The sequence below is a fragment of the Stegastes partitus genome, unplaced genomic scaffold (assembly GCF_000690725.1).
Source record: "Stegastes partitus isolate 25-593 unplaced genomic scaffold, Stegastes_partitus-1.0.2 Scaffold1758, whole genome shotgun sequence".
In the NCBI taxonomy this organism is placed as follows: Eukaryota; Metazoa; Chordata; class Actinopteri; family Pomacentridae; genus Stegastes; species Stegastes partitus.
Genome location: NW_007579489.1, coordinates 16,019 through 37,703, shown reverse-complemented (window position 1 = coordinate 37,703; position 21,685 = coordinate 16,019). Strand labels below are relative to the sequence as shown.

The 21,685-nt window shown below is 41.1% G+C and overlaps 1 protein-coding gene across 2 annotated transcripts in view; it reads left to right on the top strand.

The window, feature by feature from the left end:
• The first annotated feature begins 848 nt into the window (after positions 1 to 848).
• Positions 849 to 21,685, top strand: part of LOC103372450 (noelin-2-like) — a 35,277-nt gene continuing 14,440 nt past the window's right edge. Inside the window, exons 1-4 of one of the 2 annotated variants that reach the window (XM_008302104.1) lie at positions 849 to 1,121; positions 11,110 to 11,259; positions 15,495 to 15,650; positions 21,078 to 21,297. In XM_008302104.1, the coding sequence (XP_008300326.1) occupies positions 1,062 to 1,121; positions 11,110 to 11,259; positions 15,495 to 15,650; positions 21,078 to 21,297 (586 nt within the window). In that variant the 5' untranslated portion in view covers positions 849 to 1,061. Of the gene's footprint in view, positions 1,122 to 5,070; positions 5,322 to 11,109; positions 11,260 to 15,494; positions 15,651 to 21,077; positions 21,298 to 21,685 lie in introns of those variants that run through there. The other variant, XM_008302103.1, reaches the window with a different exon arrangement.

Sequence of the window (21,685 nt, the reverse complement as noted above, 5' to 3'; positions counted from 1 at the left end):
GTTACACAAAAGGAACAGAGTCGACAGCACAATTGAACCCTTTCAATTTGTGTCCCAACACACCATGAGTCACTCCAGCGAGCTAAGATTAGCAGAGCTGCCTTTGTATTGTATGTTTTCCATTAAATGATTTGTTTCGTGATGTGTAAGGAACGAGTGACTCAGACCAGTTCGCTTGTGTTTGGACTTGTTCGATTTATTTTTATTCTATTTATTTATTTTTTATATTCAGGCTGGAAAGTCGACTTCGGTACACTTTTTCGTAGCGTTTGAAAACATTACATTTGTTCAGGCATTTAAAATGAGCAGGAAATTGGCATCTAATGAATAATGGTGAAATAAAGAGAAAAATAATTGTCTAAGCCTGCAACTAATTGTTACGCTCAATTAACTTGCTAGTGTTTTTTTTTTTTTTAATTACCAATTCATTGTTTGATGGGTAAAATGTCAAAAAACATGAGCTTATTTTGTCCAGCCAAACCCAAGCAATGATGGATTTACTTTTAGTAAAATAAAAACAGGAAATCACCACAGTTTAGAACCTTGAGGTTGGGAAAGTTTGCAATTTTGTATGAATAACTATTAAAATCCATTAACTATTTCAGCACAACAAAATCAAGCCATACCAGCCCATTCTTTATAACTGAAAAAACTTAAATGCACTATTCTCCTGATAGTAACCCTCATGAGGGCAAAATCAACACTGTCCTCACATGCAGTCCGTTAACTAACTGTATCTTCACTGCCTCTGTTCATGTACAAATAATCATCCTTTTCTCAACTCCTCCTTCCATACGCCTCCTCTCTAACCTTCTTGTAAGACAGTTTTTGTCTCCAGTCGGCGCCTGAGTGGCTCTTCTCAGCATGCAGCCAACACCAGGACTGAGTTCTTCCACAGCCAGAGGGGCTTCAGTCGCCACAGTAGTCCATAACCTCTGGGCTGAGCAAAGGGAGGTGTGCGGCCCCCGCTAGCACCTGAAGTAGTTTTTTTTTCTTCATGCCTGGCGTGAGTCAAGGCTGGGTCAAGACTTGGGGGAGCTGCAGGAGAGAAAAGGACAGTGATGGGTCCACCTGAAGCCCTGTGGGTGCTGCAGCTGCTGTTCACTGTCAGCTCATGTAAGGTAAGAAAACACTGTGTCCCCCCACCTAAAACATTTTACTGCTGTGTTGTGTGAACACAGAGTGTGTCAGACAAGTTGAAATTATTGCAACTTTGCATCAGATTTTCATCATTACTTTTTTTTTAAACTCTGGATATCCGTGCTGGACTTAAAAGCAGAGGAAATGTTTAGGGTGGTAATGCACTTTGACAGATGGCTTGCAGCGTCCCTATTTGACTCTTTCCATATCCAGAGTTAAAGCGTGCATTTGTTTGCATGGGAAAACATATTAAAATCTCCTAAGGACACGCATGACTTGCTGAAAAATCTGTTTGGCTTTCACCCCAGGTCTTTGTTGTAGCCAAAGAAATGAAATGCCTCTTGCATCCACGGCATAAAACAGACTAGATAAATGCAATATTGGCTGCCAGAGGAGTTTAGAGTCTTCACAGTCTTGCTTCCGGTTACTCCTAAAAACCCAATATTATAGATTTATTTTACCGAGTTTTGTACTCACTATCATCTTTCTCCTTTATTGTTATTCTATTGTACATTCTTTTGGCTTGTTGTTTAGGTTATTTTCAGTTTCAATCTCTTTTTTTTTTAATCTTTTCTTCTGTGATATGTTTAGCTCCTTTAATATTGCTCTATGAAAAACATATTATTGTTTTCCTCAAACAGCAGAAAAGCAGCTACCTGAGTCAGTGACCATGAATACCCTGAAGGTGTTTCACACTGCTCGGTTGTCATGTTGGCTCTGTTGTGCCCCTCCATCTCCTGATGACTGTGTTGCCCCTAAGTGCTGCTGATTGAAATATTCATGTTGGTTCAGCGTATTTGCTGAAGGGCATTTTATGTATAATCCATGTGTATCCCGCAGGCTCTTTACCGAGACAAGAAAGAATGAGCATGTTACTGCCGATGAGAACAAAGGCACGATGAAATATTTAATGATGGTTAGTTAAATTGTCAACACATAATTGCTCCAGGTGTGAAACACTGAGAAGACATGTTCTTGTGTAGCTGCTCTGTGGTGAGGACTATTTAGGGCGTTTAGAAACCTCACGCACATCAGTTGTACGCAAATGTTCTGTTTAACAAGTTGGTTGTATCACAAAAAAACTAACATTGTTTTATTAATATACGTGAAGATTTTCCTAGCTTTATTAGAAAATCTTCTAAACATCACTTGGAACTGACAAACTATGGATGTCCACTGAGAAAATTTCTTGCTTGATCTCCCAGAGACGTCAGCTGTAGGTGAAATTTAGTGGTCTTTATCCTCCTCTAGGTTTTTTCTGGCTCAGAATGGGCCTTTGGGGGGGGTGACTTCACACAACAGTAAGCATGATCGGCTCACGTACAGTGAATGAAATAAGCTGTGGTACCTTGTTTGACAGAAAGCTCTGCCTTTTGCAGATATTTTTGTCCATTTGATAAATAAAAATGTCTATTATGCTTGAGTAAATGAAATCCCAATTACCAAAGCTGGTAAAATCTCAATCGGATCATTTTTGGGGCTGGTGATTTTCCCTTGATGCTCACTAAAACCCTGACCTGTATCTGAGATTGGTGTTGAGTTATTTGATGCCATGGCATTGGTATGTAGAATTACACACACACACACACACACACACACACACACAAACATATGTACTGTCTTCTCTGAGGATGGCATTTCAGTAAACAAAATAAACACATCTTCATGCACAGCCAGTATAGCGATTTTATTTTTTTCTGTTCTCTGCTCATTTCCATATTTTTGCACCTTGCAGCAAAACCGCTTTAACACTGCCCAATATATCAGGGTTTAATTAGGTTGCATCTAAAGGAAAAATATATTCAAAGGGGGGGAAAATCGATTGACTATGCAGCTGTTCCACCGACGACACTGTACCTTTAGAGATTGACCAGATTTTCTCTACTTAGGGCTGCAGCCAACAATTTATCGTAAATTATCAGATGAGTTCTTTGTTTTATTCAGTCAGTTGGTTTATAAAATGCCAGAAAATAATTCCATCGGGATTTCCTAAAGGCCAACCAAATCAATTGTTTTGTTTTGTCCAGTCAAACCCGATGTTAGATGTTCAATTTAATATTACATGAAACTGAAAACACAGCAAATCCTCACAACTGAGAGTCTTAAATCAGGGAATGATGGGATGATAAATGATTTTTTTTTTTATCCATCATTGAAATATTTCAATCATCAATTGAGTATTTGATGAATCAGCTGTCCTTCGAATTACTATGCTGTTACATTATTTTTTTTTGTACAGTTCCCACAAGTTTGCTGATAAGAGATATGGTTGGTATTGTGCTATTGATGGAAACAATTCACCCAGAGAGCAAAACACTAAAGAAATGGAGGAGCTGCTCCAAGACAAGACAAGTTGTGCACGGAGGTAAAACAGCTTTGTGTCCTTGGAAGAAAAAAAAAGAAAAGAAAATACATCTCTCTCTATATATATACTGCTGACTCTTAGTGGAATTGTTAGTGTCCTTCAGTTACAACTCTGAGTGAAGGGAAGCAACTTGAGGGAGCCAAACAAACCTATAAGTTGCAAAAAATGTGTTTTTATTGCGGTGAACACACAATCAACAGGAGGTGATGGCTGGGAACAATGCTGCTGCTGCTGCTGCTGCTGCTGGGTGGAAGAAGGAGTGTGGCTGGAGCTGAAAAAGGGCTTTTAGAGGCCAACAGGTGCCACAGAGCAGATGATGATGGTGGAAGGAGGAGCTCCAGGTTACACCAGAGATGCAGGAGATGCAGTTTTGAACACAGAGCATTTTTAATGTTGTTTCTGGTGTGAACTGAGTGAAGCATGTTGATGTTTTAAGACAATCAATACAGAGTGTACGCTGCATACAGTTAGTAAGCTGCATTTAACTGGGACTTGTTTGTGCTCTGTACCATTTATCAAATAGTGTTTCCCTAACTGCAGGTAGACACACACACACACACACACACACACACACACACACACACACACACAAAGCAGAGGTGGCTGGATTTTATTTTGGGAGTTTATTGCTTCCATGGAAACGCTGCAGACACAAATCACATACAGCATCTCCTGCACATCTTGTACTTGCTCTGAAGTTTTAATCAAATCTAGTGTGAAACAGCTCGCATATTGAGTTAGATGTTGGCAGGCGTCCCTGGTCACATGGTGGCAGTGTTGCACCAATTTGTGATGCATATGAAGCACATGCACCAACACACACACACAAACACAGACAGATAAGGGGACAGGTCAATCTGGAGCATTGTGCATTCACGTAGGTGTGTGCATTTAATCAATATAAAGGAAAAGAGGGGGATAATGGTCAGAGAGGACAAGGAAGGGATGTGTTGACTGCAATCAAGAAGAAAAGGGGGAAAACTAAAGGTCAGGGAAATAAGGAAGAGAGGTGCATGAATACAGAAAGAGCTTTTAACAAGGCGAGAAAGGAGGATGAATGAGATTTTGTTATCTCGCTGTATATATTATGCGCTTGTTCGTTTCATCAAATATTGTTCAAGGGGAGATTGAGCTGCTCGGATGAAGAAGAAGTTGAGCGAACGGGTGAGAGTCTGAGTGAGGGATGGAGGAGTGTGTCTGAGGGAGGGAGGGAGGGAGGGAGGGAGAGAGGGAGTTTGTGGATAAATGAGCGAGCAGCGCTGGCTCTGCCACAACGCCTCACTGCCAGACAAAGGAAGGAGTCCAGGAAACACACACACACACACACACACACAGTTCAAACCAGCCGTGTCCAGGAGCATCTCCTGCAGCCTGAGCCGAGCGCTGGATGTTTAGACCTGATGCGTCTTCACATGGAGGCATCTGGAGCGGTTTGCGTGCCAGGATTAATTTACTAACCTGTGGCAGCGTCGGAGAGGAGACTTCAGCTGTGGGAAAATCTCTGCCGTGCTTTTTTAAAAGCAAACACTTGCGAGCGTGCACACAGCGTGCTTTTCCTGTAACATCATGTTGTGCGGCTGCTGTTTTTAGAATGACTGCTGTCAACAGTTTGGACTGTGTGTGAGAGCCAGCCAGAGTTTGTGTTTGTGTGTGTGGATGTGTGTGTGTCAGGATGAGCGTTCCCATGTTGAAGATTGGCGCGGTGCTCAGCACTATGGCTATGGTAACTAACTGGATGTCCCAGACTCTGCCGTCGCTGGTCGGACTCAATGGAACCATCATCTCGTCTGAGGGCACACATGAGCGCATCGTCAGTGTATGTATTCTGCACAGATACACACTCACACACACACATTGTAAGACGGAGGGAAAGAAAAAGTGTTCAGGTGAATCTTTGCCACCAGATCTTCCAGATTCTTTAAGATTTGCACAAGTCAGTCAGTAAACAGAAGATGTTCTTTTGTCTCGTTGCTACTTGAGTTGTTTTGTGATCTTCAGTGTGGCATCACACACTTCTGTCTGTTGTTTTGACCACATCAACACCCACACTCTCTACATGTAATTACATAAGCTGTCCAATGTGACATGGTTTATATTTGATAAGATAAGATTTAATAAAAAAATCACTTGAAGAAAAAAAACCCAGAAGTATCGCAGGGAAGCTGAGTCAAATTCTGATGTTTGATCTGTTCATTGGTGCAGAAAAGACATCAAAGAAGGTACAGGAATAGAAAAAAAAATACTCAGAAGCACAGATTCAAAAGAAAGGAAGCACAGCAGGTTACAAATGTGCAGAATAAATAGCACTAATAAATAAATAAATAGCCTCTCCTGTTAATGAGTCATAAAGAACACATGTACAGTATGCACCCACTGCCACACACACACACACACACACACACACACACACACACACACACACACACACACACACACACACACGTAAACCCTCTGCTACACACACACACAGCAGTAATAGGATTGCTCTGTCTCAGACTTACTGGGGTGATATTTCTCATGGGGAAGGCTGACTCACCCATGGGACAGCCAGTGATTTGTTGCCCTAGCAACACCCTGGCAACCCCAGACATGTACATACTGGACCGCTGCACACACATGCATCTTAACCCCGTATATAGACCCCTATATACATCCCTGTTTGTGCGGTGTGTGTTTGTGCGGTGTGTGTTTGTGCGCGCTCGGGCGATTTAGCTTTCTGGCTCAAGAGGAGCCTCACATCTGCTGTGTGGTGGTACTTTGCAAGTTCAGCAAAGTGCACACAGGCTCATGCAAGTAGACGCCCACACACAAACACACGCGCACAAAAACACACACGAGAAGTGACTGAGAGCAGATGGAGATGTGAGAGGGGCAGTGTTGCCATTTGAGAAGGTGGTAGTGAGTTTATAGACAGAAGAGCTCTGAAATCTGCTGCTGGGCTCCTGGAAAGTGGTTTATGAGGTATTCCCACAACTACATCCGCTGATCCCTTCATCAGCACCACCTGTCAGGTTCCAGATGTGTTCAGATGTGTGGAACTGATGTCAGTATGGATGGTATTTAAAGCATTGATATTGTTGTAATAATCATGTTTGCTACAGAAGAACTGGTTAACTTTGCAGTGGTAGAACCTGCTTTACTTTAGCTATATCACTATTTTTACCTCCATATTTTGCAGTTTTATCTAATTTTAACCATTTATTGATTACCTTTAGCCATGATTTTAAACATGTATTCACTGTTTCTCTGCCTGTTTTAACCATTTATTCAACTATTCTGTGTATTTCAGCAGTGGATTTTTTTTTTTTTTACTTTTTGCAGCCCTTTATCAACTATGCCAACTATTTATCCTTTCATTTTACTGTTGCAGCTTCTCGACCTACTTGCTAACAAGCTTTGACACATTCTCTAAAATATTGACAGCATCCTATTTGTGTATCTCGCTGTGTCTTCATCATCATGGAACGTGTGTAAAATTAGAAAAGAAGGCTATTGCTGATGTATAATTCAATAATGGCTTAAAAATAGCATAAAAGCAGATGCAAGCGGGTGATTAATCACTAATTCACTTTAACGAAGACACTAGCACGCTCGCTATTCTTGTCATTGCCGCCGCAGTGTGGTAACGCAATTGTAAAAACTTCACTCAGATAAACAGATAGAAAACTTTCTTGATGCCAGCTGCTGTAAAACAAAGCAGAAGAGCAAACCGAGCCCTCAAAGCAGGCAAGCAGCAGCTTTTCATCTTTATTTTCTTCTCATTCATATTCTTTTTAACAGGAATAATGATAAATACAAGCAAAAAGAAGCGCTTAATGAATAGTGTCTGACTGTGAAATAGTCATGTAGTTTGCATATTGTCAATATGGAACAGCTTTTAATCAAATGAGCTTTCAAACAAGTGGGGTTTTGTTGTTTAAAGTGTTTACCTCTAATCAGCTGCGGTACCACCCGGGGTGCATGCACCTCTGTTTCACTGAGCAACACGACAACGGATAGATTTTTGAGTAAAACAAGCTGTTACACACATTTGATTGCGTCCTGTCTCCGCTGCTTCTCACCCACAATGTGCTAACTGCAGAAACGAGGCTCTGTTAGTTCTGCTCTCTCTCTCTCTCTATTTGCACTGATCACAATCAGCTGAGCTGCCTGTGTAGATTTTTATCATTTTTCCCTCGTGTGAAATGAGCCCTAAGGTGCCATATGTCCTCCTCTGTTTAATTACATCGAGCAGTAGGCACATCCGACGCTTATATTCTCATCCCATTCACGTCTTCCTCTGTTAAACCCCACCTCCCCTCATCAGATTCATTGTAAATGGGACTTCAAGGTTACCACACCAAACCCAGCTGATTGATTTATCAGATGTTTCCCTCCAGGCCTCCCCCCGCCACCCCCTTCCTCCTCTCCTCTCATGCATCCATCCTCCCAGCTTTCTCCTCTGTCATTATTCTTTTTCAGGGTTTGTAGGGCAGCGTCTCTGCCAGATTACTGTGACAGGCTGGCGAGTGTCATATTGGGCTCAGCCATTCCTTTACATTGTTCGAAAATGTTACCAGTAAGTAGGTCAGACTGAAGACCTGGTTAAAGCTCCCTCTAATGAGCTCATGATTTCACGTGTCCTCTTGTGTGATGTGTTGTGACTTGGTCTAAACGTTCAGACCCCAGGGAACAATTGCTGTTGCCTCAGCCCGACCTAATGAGGACCCAAATAACCTTAAAACATTTTTTAAAAAAGGAACCACGTCTTATGACTTACTTGGATGGTATTTTTGAAGTTTTAAAAATTGCCTGTATTTTGCTGTCTACTGCTGCCTTGGAAATCACTTCAGCAAATTCTGGTTGTATCTGTGCTTTTCTTTATGGTACAAATGAAGCAGTAAATAATGGCCTTCAGCAACTTTCATCTTCCAGCCTGAATACCTCATAATGAACTGAAATACTACAGTATACTTACAGGGGTGCCAACGTTGAAATATTTATTTTTGAAAACCACCTACCCTAACTTAGGCTGTGAACGCCTCTTTTCAAAATTTGGAGGATAATTTTAAGTGATGCACATTCAAGAACTTGCACTTATGCTGCAAAAACAACACCAGTAACATTAACACATCATCATCATATGGCACTAATAAGGCAAATGTATTAATCAGTTGCAGCCTATTTGCACAGTCAGCAGAAGTGGAGCAACATTTACATTTATTTGCTGTCGTGTTTCTTGCCATCTGATAAACGTGACGTCCAATATTCACTCTCATTTAGCTCTATTTTTAGTCTCAACCAACTTCTGAGAGATTCATCTGGCTCTTTAGCTGCTAAAAGCCTAATTCCTGCAGTTTCTTTTTTAATGACAGTTGTTCTTTTCACTAAAAAACAGCACTATGAGAGTGAATTGAAAATGGTAGGAAAGCCTATATAACAAGTTAAAAGACACTAAAAGGCTCTGTGGAGTTGAGATGAACAAGTCATGCTTGTAAATTTGTCACTCCTAAAATGGGAAATGTGTGCTGCAACGTTAATATAAAAAGACAGATTACGTCGTCTGGATCTTGTTTTTGTTTTGTCTCCTCGTTTAAAATTCACAAATTTAGATTCATGTCTGTAATTTCGAGAGGAGATTACCACATGAATCAAAAATACATACGTTTTGAATGTATAATTCACAAACTGAAGTATTCCAGTGCTATAAATTCAGTAATACAATATGACAGCATCACACTGTAATAATGGAACCGAGCGATAAGGTTTTACTTGCCAAGCTAGCTCCTCCATAAATTGTGACAAAGGAGGAAAGAAATATCGCAATAAACTAAAAGTACGGATCAAAATATAAGTTAATGTTATGCTTCATAGAAATTCAGCTGTCCGTGAAAGCATATGTCGATGAAATATGAATTTAATATGTGAATGAAATGGTAGCGGCAAGAGTAGAGGCTTTGCTTTGCATTAGTATGGACTGTAGGAAAGGGGAGAAATCATCTTTTGTGCAGATTTGTGGGAGCTCTAGGGAGTCTGTGACTTTTTGCCAGCGAGAACAGCAGTTCCGTCTGTGGAGGCAGAGGGTGGAAACTCTCCAGTCATGCTGCTAGCTTTCCTGGACACAGACAAGTGTGGAGATGTCACAGCTGATTTTAGCTGCAAATGAGGAATATCCAATTTAGACACGGATGTCTCTGATGCAGTCAAGTACAATAAAGCGCAAAGAGCAGGCACTCTCCCTTTTTACAAACATAAATGGATGCTTAAATCACGATACGTGTCCAGTTGAAAGCTTCTGAAATCATGCAGAGATTTACCTGCAGGGCAAAATTAGACAAAAGCCTTTTTAGAGGAAAATATTTGTTCACTTTGATGACTAAAGCCTGACCTGAATAATATGCTGTGATGCTGCTGGAACGTGTGTCGTGTGAGAAACAGAAAATACAACATGGAATCATTTAGCAGTGATTACATATTAAAAACATGTTAGTGTCAGGTCATGTCTCTCTTTAGTGCTAACTTGATTTCAAAATACGTGCATTTTCTAAAACGACTCATCTTTTATGTCTTATTATTTTCATCTTTTGTCACATCTGTATATTGGAGTCAGGGTTTGTGCTACATGCAGCCTTGAGTGAAGCAGCTCCTGAAGAATTCATTGCAAAATAATTTATAACACCCTGCCAGTGTTCATGAAGGTTGTCGTGTTTGCATTATACAAGCACATATGATGAATATATGATATCTGAGAGCATTTTTTAAAATCTTATCCTGGCTGAAATAATGGCTGGAGGGAAATTGGTGGTATAGATTTTGCGGGTTCATCCACAGTTCATTTTTTGTTTTGTTTTTTTTAGGAGTAAGGTGGACAAAATGTGGATTTTGGAAACAGTCTCCAGTGAAAATGATGTCCTTGGCAATACCATGAATATAAATTTGGTAATTTCATGTTCAGTATGGCTGCAAATGGCCATAATTCTTATTCTGACAATGTATCGATTATTTTCTTATTTATAATTTCAATTTCTACAATTTCATTTATAGAAATTTGCAGAAATTTAGTCCGTCGCCCATCATAATGTTTGTCTGATGAGCAGCTCGACACTCTATTAAAATCACTTTAATAGGAAAAACAGCTTCTTGTCTTTCTTTCTTTTTCACTAATGTCCCTGAGTGAATTACCAGCAGGTGTTTTGTTAGTCTTTTGTTTGGTTGATTTTGTTTTCTTGTACTGTTCTAACCAGAGCTTCAGGCCTTCAGGCATGAAGCAGCATTCAGCAAACTCTGATGTAAAGATTTATTTAACGAATTTTGAAAGCTTTTTGCCTTTTTTTTTTTCTGATTTACACAATTAATTGATTTTCAACAGGGATGACAATCTTTAATAATTGATTGGTTAACATATTGTATGGCTGCTGTATATTATGGCTCAAGAAAATGTTTTAAATGCTATTAAATGGTAATTCAATGCTTTTATGTATTTCAGCCTCAATAGAAATGTCAGTCATGTCCTCAAAGATCTGAGCTGAAATCACAATTATGTTTTGTACTTCACTGCGCTAACCTTCTGTTTAACGAGTTACGCCTGCAGTGGCTCCATTAACCCGGAGCCTGTTTGTGTGCAGGGTTTGTACCCGGGCTCAGAGGAAGGCTGGCAGGTGTACAGCACGGCCTCAGATCCCGACGGCAGGTGTGTGTGCACGGTGGTCGCTCCGGCACGAAACCTCTGCAAACGAGACCCTCGGAGTCGACAGCTACGTCTGCTGACTGAACAGGTGTGTGTGTGTGAGTGTGTGTGTACTTGTGAGTGTCTGAGTGTTGAGTGCATCCCCTCATGTTTCAGTGGTCAGCATTGTGATGCAGCACAGGGGAGTGGCAGCGTCCTGGAATGAAATATTCACCGGACTGTCTCTTTGTTTTGACACTTGCAGAAACACACATGAACAGACGCACATGCACACACACACACACAGACACACACACACACACACACAGGTCTCACTGACAGATGTATCCCTGATACATCAGTAGCTGAATCCTCTACAGACTTCCAGTCATTCAACATGCCAAAAGAGTTTAAACTCAAAAGAAAGCCTGACAGATAGGTCGGAAAGAAACACTTTGTTCTGTGCGGCGGGGTGAGGCTCTGTGTATGGCCATTTGTACACTTGTCTCTCTTCATATATGTGAGTGCATATGTGTGTATTTATGTGAGCATATGCATTCGATTGCGTAAGCACATTCCACTCAATATATGTGCGTCCTCAGAGAGGAGTAAAAGTGATTTGTGACAGAAATTGATGAATTATTGAACACCATCAGGCCAGCAAACATTTCTCAAAGCATGCACCGCTGTAAGCCGCACACATCAAGATATATATATATATATATACGGGCTGCATTCTCACCAAAGCATAAGCAAACCGCAGTACACCACCGTGAACGTGCCGAGGATTATCAGTCTTTTTGTCATTCACTGCTGGTGTTACATCCTGTACTGTCTTCACGCAAAATAATCAAGAAATGAGAAAAGGTAGATGAACGCTATCAGATAAAATAACTTCTTCTCCCCTCTCCTCAGTCTGTTCCTGTTGGGAGGCTTTTGTATTTATGAATCTTAATTAGCTCAGCATGTCTCTGGAAGTGACACCTTGATCCTGCTGTGAGTGTGAATGTGTGTGCGTTTGTGTGTGTTGTGCTGGTTTTTCCGCTTCTTACTGGCCTCCGCAGCATGTGTTATAGTAGGAGATATGTGGGTGGGTTTGTTTGTTTGTTTGTTTGCATATCACTTCTGGGTATCTGGGTCATTTTTAAAAGAAGATCTTTTTTCACACTTGTCTTTTTTTTCCATTCAGCATCAAAACAGATTTGAAGTATGTGGTAGCATCTCGTGATGGCTAATGAGAAGAGGCATTAGAGTGCTTGTTCCTTTAAAACACAACACACTGTAGGTGAGAAACTCGTGTTTTAAATGGATCTAATGAGACGCTCCTTCAAACAGGACGATGATCTGTGTGGTTTTGCATCATGTCCTGTCATAGGAATAGTAAACACAAGCACACAACACAGTTTTATTATGTGTCACAGTGAAAATTTCTTGTTCGTTGTAGGTACTTCTGCTGCCTCCCTGTTAAAACTATGGAGAAAGGAATTTTGTCTGTGGTGCACACAGCTTTTCAAAATTACATTTAAAAAATTCAGTGGCACTGTGTCTCTCCTGAATCAGTGTCTTCCCTATTTTGGATCATCCACAGTCCTCACCTTAAATTAGAACCACATTCTGTTGGAAAAATACCCAATAAAAACACACTGCGGTCTTTATATAAAACCAGCATACAGTACATGTATATATACTGTATGTAGGTCAGGAATGATTTAACACAAAGAGGTGTTCAGACCTTGAAATTCCCCAGATCTCAATTAAATCAGCATCTGTGAGTTTGACCCATAAAGGCCCCACGTTGCAACTCACAGTGTGGTTGATTGATTTAATTAAATTCAATTCCAATATAAATTTCATACTGTAGCTCCAATTCACATATGTCATCTCGTAGCACTTGACACAAACAGAGAACCCAACATCCAAAGTTGCCTTTGGATTCCCTGTTTGCAAGCAGTTGGTGACGGTGGGAAGGAACCCAAAAAAAAAAATAGGGTGCAAAAAAAACTCAGACAGAACCAGGCTCAGGGAAGGCAGCCATCTGACTCGACTGGCTGGGGTGAGAGTGGGAATGAGGGCGGTGGGGATAGCAGGATAGCAGATGGAGAGCAGACAAACAATACAAACAGAACAACGAACATGTTGGAGGTCGCTGAGGCCAATGACTGCAGTTCAGAGACACATCGCTCCAAATGCAGAGACATCTGCTGAGAGAACAAACGCAGGACCTCGAGGAAACACAGAGTTAGTGACATGTAATGGTGGTATATAAAACTGTACGGAAGAAAGAAAGAGAAGAGTAGGGGAAGGGAGCTCAGTGCATCATGGGAGTCCCCGAGCAGTCTAAGGCCATGTTTATACATAGCCGGGTATTTACAAAAACGGATCTATGTCTTCAAAAATAACAAAAATCTTGTTGCAAATACGTCGTTAAGAGTTGCTATGAGCATGCCAAACCTATAGGGGGCAGTGTAAGGAGAAGCATAAAGCCATGCCAGTGTTAGACCCGATTCTTTAGTTGGAAGCCCAAGAACAAACCCCAGAAATCTTCAGTTCTCAGATGAAGAATTTATTTAGGTCACAGGTAAAGTGAGGCAGTGCTGGATTCAGAGGGACAGAGAGGAATGTCATGTCCAGCTGAACTGAGTTTTTCTGGGTTCAGGTTACAGATATGTTCTTGGGCTGGGACTGCCCCGAACAGAGGTTGGACTTGTACGCAACCGAGTTTAATTGGCCAGTTACTGTGACGTGAACAGGCTAACCACTGTTCATGTGGAAGTTCACTGAAATGTAAACAGAAACTGCTTGGATCGAATACAAAGTGTGTGTGTGTGTGTGTGTGTGTGTGTGTGTGTTGTCCACAAGGCGTGTATCTAAAGCAACTGATAGAAAAGAGGAGTTTCCGCTGTCACCCACTATGTGAACCAGTTCTCACTGGCCATGTTATGTTCAAGGACGTACCTTGTGCTCAGTAGAAACGGAATCATAGGTTCAGTGGAGAAATACAGATTCAGAATACATAATAGCTCGAAACATAATTAATTATAACACTAGCCAATCAGAATCCTGGAGCGAACCTCCGAGCGATCCTTCTCCTCTGCTCCTTCACATAATACAACATTTCTGAATGTAAATGCAAACCTGCCAAAAGTGTACAAATGTAAAAACAAGCACTGTTTTAACAGCATCCATTTCTATCACAGTAGCCAAACTGTAAACCTGGGTCGCGCACATACGAGGATGCTTTTGTCGCACACTGTGACGTCCGTCTCCTCCCGTCTACATGCAAATGTAAAGACGGAGTTTTTCCAAATCTCCACTTTGGCCGGAGTTTTCAGATATGATCATTTAGCTTTGTTTAAACCAAAGGCCGAAACTCATTGAAATATCACCGTTTTCAGCCTAAACTTAAAGCAGCATAAGTAAGGAACAGTTGATCCTGAGCTGTCCTAACATTAAGTTTTATCAAAGAGGACAGCTTTAAGCCTCATCTTAAAAGTAGAGAGGGTCTATTTGAATATATACAGTGGATATTCATTCATTCTTTCCCTCCCACATGACGGGTTGTGTGTGTCCTCTCAAACCTCACGCCGTTTACCAGATTCCTGAGAGTTTGAGCTTTCTGTACAGGATCTTTGCTGCTTCTAGGACTGTGCTTATTGAGACTTTGATGTTGCACATGGAACCTGCTGGAGACGCTCCTTGTGTCAGTTCAAAGTGAAACATCTTAACAACATTTAAATGGATTGTTATGGACTGGTATGTTGTGATAACTTCAGTTGCCCCATCATCCATAAACTTGTGCACATTATAACAACTAAACATCAGTATGTTCCCGTGTTGTTAGCGTTTAGCTCAAAGCATCAGTGCCGGTGTGGAAAGGTGCTAATTCACCGAGCTGCTAGGCCACAGTATCTTCAAATAACAAAGTCACACTGTAGTCAAGTCGCTTTTAGATGCACACACTCTAAAACATGTTTCTTTCTAACACAACATTTCTAAATGCCTTTTGTCAATGAACCGATTAGCACAAATGAAATTCCTTTTTTTATCGCTGCTGTGTTGGGGTGGAGGCAGAAGTCTCACAGATAAATATCTCCTGGGAAGATAAAACCAAATATATCTGCAAGGCCAGACACCACGAGAGGCGGTAAAGTGAGCGAGCCCTTTAAGAATAACATCACATCACTACACAGCCATGTTCTTCAGCAAACAACAGGTGTGCGGAAACATAGCAGGTGCCAGTGATCAGACAACAGCCAAAACCAATCAGAAGCATTTCTAACGACAGGGGACACCTACAATATTCACTCATAATGTCGACCATGTGTTTGTTTGTGCTTGTGTCAGGTTCAGAATGTGAGCCAGTCCATGGAGGTGGTCGACCTGCGGACATCCAGAGACCTGCAGTATGTCCGAGACTCTGAGCCACTGCTGAGAGGAGTGGACGGACGTTTACACACTTATGTGGCCAATCCGCGCACTCTGACAGCTAAAGGCCTGCAGGTACGCAAACACACACACACACACATATACACACACACACACACACACACACACACACACACACACACACACACACACAAATCCAGAGTCAGACACCCAGACACACACATGCAGTGTAAGACGGTCGCTGTAGGGAACACATAACCTTTGGTGTGAAAACATTGATTTCACGCATGCCAAGCTGAAGTTTCCTGCCTGCGCTCAGACACGCGAGCCTCTTTCATCAAGGGGACAAAATTTGTCTTGAAGCTGTCAATTTGCTGGCTTCATGTCCGCTGTGTAAAAGTGTCACACAGCCTTGTTCTGAAGGTGCCAGCAAAACTGCAGCATCACTGCACACATTAAGGCTTCAAGCTGTCAGAAAAAAAATCCATCTGGAGAGACTCTAAAATTTTAATATTAATAGCCAAAAAAATTTACATAATATTGACACAGAGAAGCACAAGACATTTGCACCATACATTTCTTCTCAGTTTGTTTGTTGGTGTTTTAACATTTGTGGAGTGAAGACGAGATTAGCTCCCAGGATAAGTATTGCCTTTTATTGAAGGAAATCTAATTTCACTTCTTGAATTAAGAGTACTAATCTCATCAGGCTTGGTGTTTTCTGCCATGATGCTACTGGCAGGCGTCTGCTCCAACAACAAAGCAGGAGGCTAGTGGAAGATTATCTTCAAGGGCTACAGAGAATAAGAGGCTATTGATCTGAAGAATGAAGACTAAATGATCTTAACAGTTAAACAGCTGTGAAACTGATGGTTTAATGTTGGCAATTGGCAGCTAAGGACTCCTAATGATACTGGAGTAAAAGGTAGCAAAACCCTGTTCACCATTTACACCTGCATGAAGCAGGAATTTGGGGATTTGTGTCTAAAATCTGAATATTATCTGGTTGATGTTTGTAGACATATGTGGCACATCTGTTTGAAAAGTGGTTCTTCAGCCCTATTCTCACAGGACTAGTATGACCTGAGGACCTCATGTGATTTTAGAATTACCCCCCTACGTCTGTGATTTCTGTGCGGCATTCACGGAGGATAAGCGAACATTATCCCTGGATATGATATTAACAATCTGCCACATAATCACTGTTGAGCCTGTTGAAAGACAGCAGAATGTTCCTTACCACCTGCTGCCACGCATGTCCGCCATCTGAACATCCTTGGAGATTTTGCTCTTCAGATGGATTTGAGTTTTCTCTGAATAGGTCTCCATGCTGTGCAGTGATATGAGCCTCCTGATATTTGCGCTCAAAATGCTTCATACTTTCATTTGTAATCACCAATGCAGCCTCCATAACACTTGTGTGGGAAAGAGGAAGAAGAGATGTGCAGAGAAGACAAAACAACTCACAACAAGAAGCAGTGATGCTGATTTACACTGAACTAATATTATCACAGGATCTCTGTGTTTGACAAAATGTGCGTTTTTGTTGTTTTCATGGCAGATTTACAAAGAATTAAGTTTCACAGAAGACCTCTGCAATTCTTACAATTTACTAGAGGTGTCCAGATTACGCCAGTCCTCTGCAAATGGAGCTTTTTATGATATTTTAGCCTGACTAGTTGGAACACGATTTAAGCTGAAACACAGTCATTTGCCATCATCAGTCACCTGCATCAGCTAAAAGAACACATTAGAATTATTGCTATTTAGTACAGATAATTTTTTGGGGGCCTTTTAAAAGACAAATTCGTTCTGAATTGGTTTCAGAGAAGTGCGAGAAAAATGTATTCACCTCCAGACTTGAATTGATCATCTTGCATGGAGATCAATGTGACTGATCTTTTACCTGCTAAATCACAAGCCTCTCCAATGTCCAGGCAGTTTCAGAGACAGACAAGGAAGACTCTCACTTACCACGTATCGATTGTTTGTATCCTTAAATGCTTTTGATATTTCACTGCAGCCCACAACTGAACTTCACCTTGCCAGTTCTGGTCTGACTGAATCAATCGGTCACGATGCTCTCAGTGTCACGATACAGTGTTAAATGAATAGCTTTTGGGAAATTCACTTATTCGGTTTCTTTCAGCATTGGATAAGACTGACAGCGCTGTCATGTCTTTACAACAAATGTTACTCTTCAGCCAGCAGCTTATTCTAGCGTGAAGACTGGAAGCGAGGTAAATCTACCTACCGAAGCCTCTAATACTCTAATACCATTTTATAGAAGGTTATGTGCCACACTTTTCCTTGTCCAGGTCCCCAATGGTTGACTGATAACTGCTGAACTAAGTGGCTGCAGACTGAAACTACACATAGTGTAAAAATGCTTTGGATCAAATCAACAAAATTTGATTCTGGATTCTGTTAAAATACAAAACAGCAAGCATAAAAAAAAAAACAATCATTGCTCGTGTGATTAGGCAGCCATAGACCCAACATTATATTATATTTAAACACTTGAGATGCTTTATAAGCTGAACAGAGGCTTCTTTAAAGGTCCACAAACACCCGCACACAGTTTTGTTTTTATCACTTCAGAGGACATTGACTCGGATTAATTTCTTGGATAATTACTAATGATTACTTAATTAACCCTAACCCTATTTGTGACCTGAACACACCTCTTTATACTAAAATGTAATGATTTACATTATGGGAATTTGCATTTCGTCTCCAGAAGGCGGGCAGTTCCTCACAATGTGACTGTGTAAACAGATTTATGTCCCCACAAAAAGAGTAATACGAACACACACACACAAACACTAACCCTTACTTCCCTGAATAGAGCATATTACCGCCTCGCTATAAATCCATTCCGCCTTTCATCTTTTGCCGAGCATCTCCTTAACAACTGGGGGGTCTGTTTTTAAGTTTTTATATAGTTAGTTTATGCCTGTGTGTGTGTGTGTGTGTGTGTGTGTGAGTGTTTGTGTGCATGCGCTTGTTGCTCCTTGGGGGTTTTCACAGTCATAAGCTTTTGCCTTTGCACTGAGAGGCAGAACTCCTGAATATTTATGGGCAACAACAGTAAGTTTATCAATAACTAAACAGTATTTTTATCCCATGGAGGAAGGAACCAAGAGAGATAGAGAACGGGAGGTCAAACAGAGAGATTAATAGTTAGAGAGATGGAGGAGAAAAAGGGAGGAAATAGAGAGGAAAGGATATCTTACTGCACACGAATGTTTTTCCCTATGGGAGGAAGGGATGAGAGGAATGAGCAAAGTGAGTAAGTGGGAAGGTAAAGGTTAGGCGGAGAGAGAGCGGGAGAGATAAAAGAGTGGAACAGGAAGGGAGAGATTAGAGAAATGAAGATGAAGGAGGAGGCACGGCAGGGGAGGGATTATCCAGGTAAAGTGTTCACTGTCTAACAAACCATGACATTTTTGGCATTTTGTCAAGATTGATTTTAATGAATGTTTAATGAACATGCAATTATATACGAATAATGCTGCCAATAGCAATCAGTGATGATAAAGTAGACAAATTGGAGGTCAATCGCTTTAAATCTCAGATTTTTCACACTGTGCTCTTATGACATGAGAAAATTGGGACTAAAACGGTTTCGTAAAATGTTTCAAAGTGATGTTGGAAAAGTATTCAGGGGCTGATTTCAAGATAGCTGGCGACGGATTAGACACATAAAGTGTCTGACTGACTGCCAAGCCCGTTTCCTGGATATGTAGTTGTGTTTGTGTGCGGGGGTGTGTGATGTTCTGAGGAGATGATAACATATTTGTCTTCGCTTTTGACACTTCTTTTAATCCTCTTTTTTTTTTTCCAATATCTGATCCAACGCCTTTCTCTACATGGCAAACAGTTTTGGGGGGATTTGAAGGTGAAGACACAGCTAAGAATAAAACAGATGTTTTAAAAAGCAGTATCTAAATAAAACCCTCTTTATCCTCCTGCTGCAAGTTTTTTCATAATTTTTAATCATATCGATTTTCATTTAAGATGATCACTTAAAAACTTCTGTGCTCTCCAGCAATAACAGCTCAAAATTATCCAGTGTGAGCTGTTTGAAAAAAAAAAAAAGATTCTTCCATCCATTTTGTGCTGCTTATCTGGGTCACAGTGCCAGCAAACTATGCAGAGTAGCCCAGACATACTCTCCTCCAGCACATCTCCCATCGCCTCCTGTGGGACTGTGAAGTATTCACAGGCCAGATGGGATGTGTAGTCCCTCTAGCATGTTCTTCGGGGTGCTTTCCATTTGGTTAATGTGGTTCTTTGGTTCCCTCGCATCTATTTAAGTACCCTTAGCTCCTCCTGATGGAGAGTTAAGGGATGCGACGTGGAATGGAAGCAGCAATTAATCATGATGCGCAGCATCTTGGCTGAGAAATGTGCAGAAATAATTAAACAAGAATAAAACAAACATTATACTCAAACGTAATCAGGAAAAATATCAAGCTCGAAGGCCAGAGTTGGATCCAAAAGGTATAAAAATGGTCAGTATAACCAGACGCCTTAGACTGATTCTATTAGTCTTTAGCCTCAAACACAGACTTGCACAGATATTTTGGCATGAATTCTGCTGTGTGCGATGGTCCCTCAGTTACATGTTTGAATTCGTATATTATTACCAGCAGGTTGCACCAGCTGGCTGAATGTAGTCACACCTGCCTCACTAAAGCAAACTGAACCACATCTTTGCTCAGTTTTGACAGTGAAAACTGAATCAAAAAGAAAATGTAATGGCTTTTGATGTTAAAATCATTTCTCAATAGTTACATAAAAATGTAAAGACAGCAGCTGAAGACTGCGGCTGCAGCCCTGATTATAGACCTGTGATGTTTTCAGGGCTCAAGAAAACGGGCAATTTTCAATAGATAGTTAATTCTATAATGACTCAGTAATAATTTGTCCTACAAGCAAAGGACAGTATATGTTATAGTAATGAATATGAATAATGTTAAACTCTCTGATATTAGTCTTTTTTTCTACATTTACTTTATCTAATCTCTAATTTTGGAACCATGCAGTAAAATTCATATTATAGCGATGCTGTTTTGAGCTCTTCTTTTTACTGTCTCATCAGATCAGTGGACTAATTAATTAATAAATAGATCCACAGTGAACGAATGCTGCTGTCCAGTAAAAAAAAACAAACAGCAAAAGCGTCTGCGTAGAATACACTGGTGGTTCCTCGTTTAAAGCTCCTGCCTCCACTCGCCTCGCTCGATCAATTTCCGGGCCACAGGCTGCAGGAGAGAGAAGCGAGGATGGCAGGAAGCATAATTAGCTGAATGAGAGGAACCTTGAATCTACTCTGGGGTCCATTCCAGTTAGACAAGCTGGGAGGAGGGTCCAGATGCATAAACTGCCTCAAATGACTGTGGAGGAGCAGTGTCTCCGGGCCGCGGCAACTGGAAGAGAGAGAAAAACACGGCAGATGGGTTTTTCAGAATTAATTGTACGGGTGCAGACTTTCTCTCTAACTTAGTTTTTCTTCTGCTTTTCATGGGGCCACAGGAGTTAAAGGGCCAGATGTCTCAGCTGCGGCCCCTCTTGTCGGTCGTGGAGCAGTACAGACTGGACCTGCAGACTCTGGCCACCTTGCGACTGGAGCTGCTCAACCTGTCAATCATCCTGACAGCCATCCAGGAGGAGATCGGAGCGTACGATTACGAGGAGCTTCAGCAGAGGGTGTTACTGCTGGAGACCAGGCTGCACAGCTGCATGAACAAACTGGGTATGTGCTGCAGGGAGACTGATAAAAACGATAACTTTTAAAGTCACTTATGAGTTTGCATTTTCCACATGGAAAGTCAAGGGGATGAAATGCCTGAAGTTTAGGGGGTTTAGAAAGGCAACCTGACAGATTAACACACATGAACTTAAGGTTTGTCATCACAAGTACTCCTCAGGCTCTAAAATAGGTGCATCGTCTCTTGGAGAAAATACATCAGGGTTAGCTGCTGTTAGACTTGAAAACTGTGATTTTAATCAGCATATTTGTGGTATTATCCAGGGCAGTGTGTGGACATTTATCAGACAGGGTGAATATTACCGAGTTGCTTGAGGGGCGTTGAAATATTGGAGTAATACAACCACCACTGATTCCGAAGAAGAATAATGAT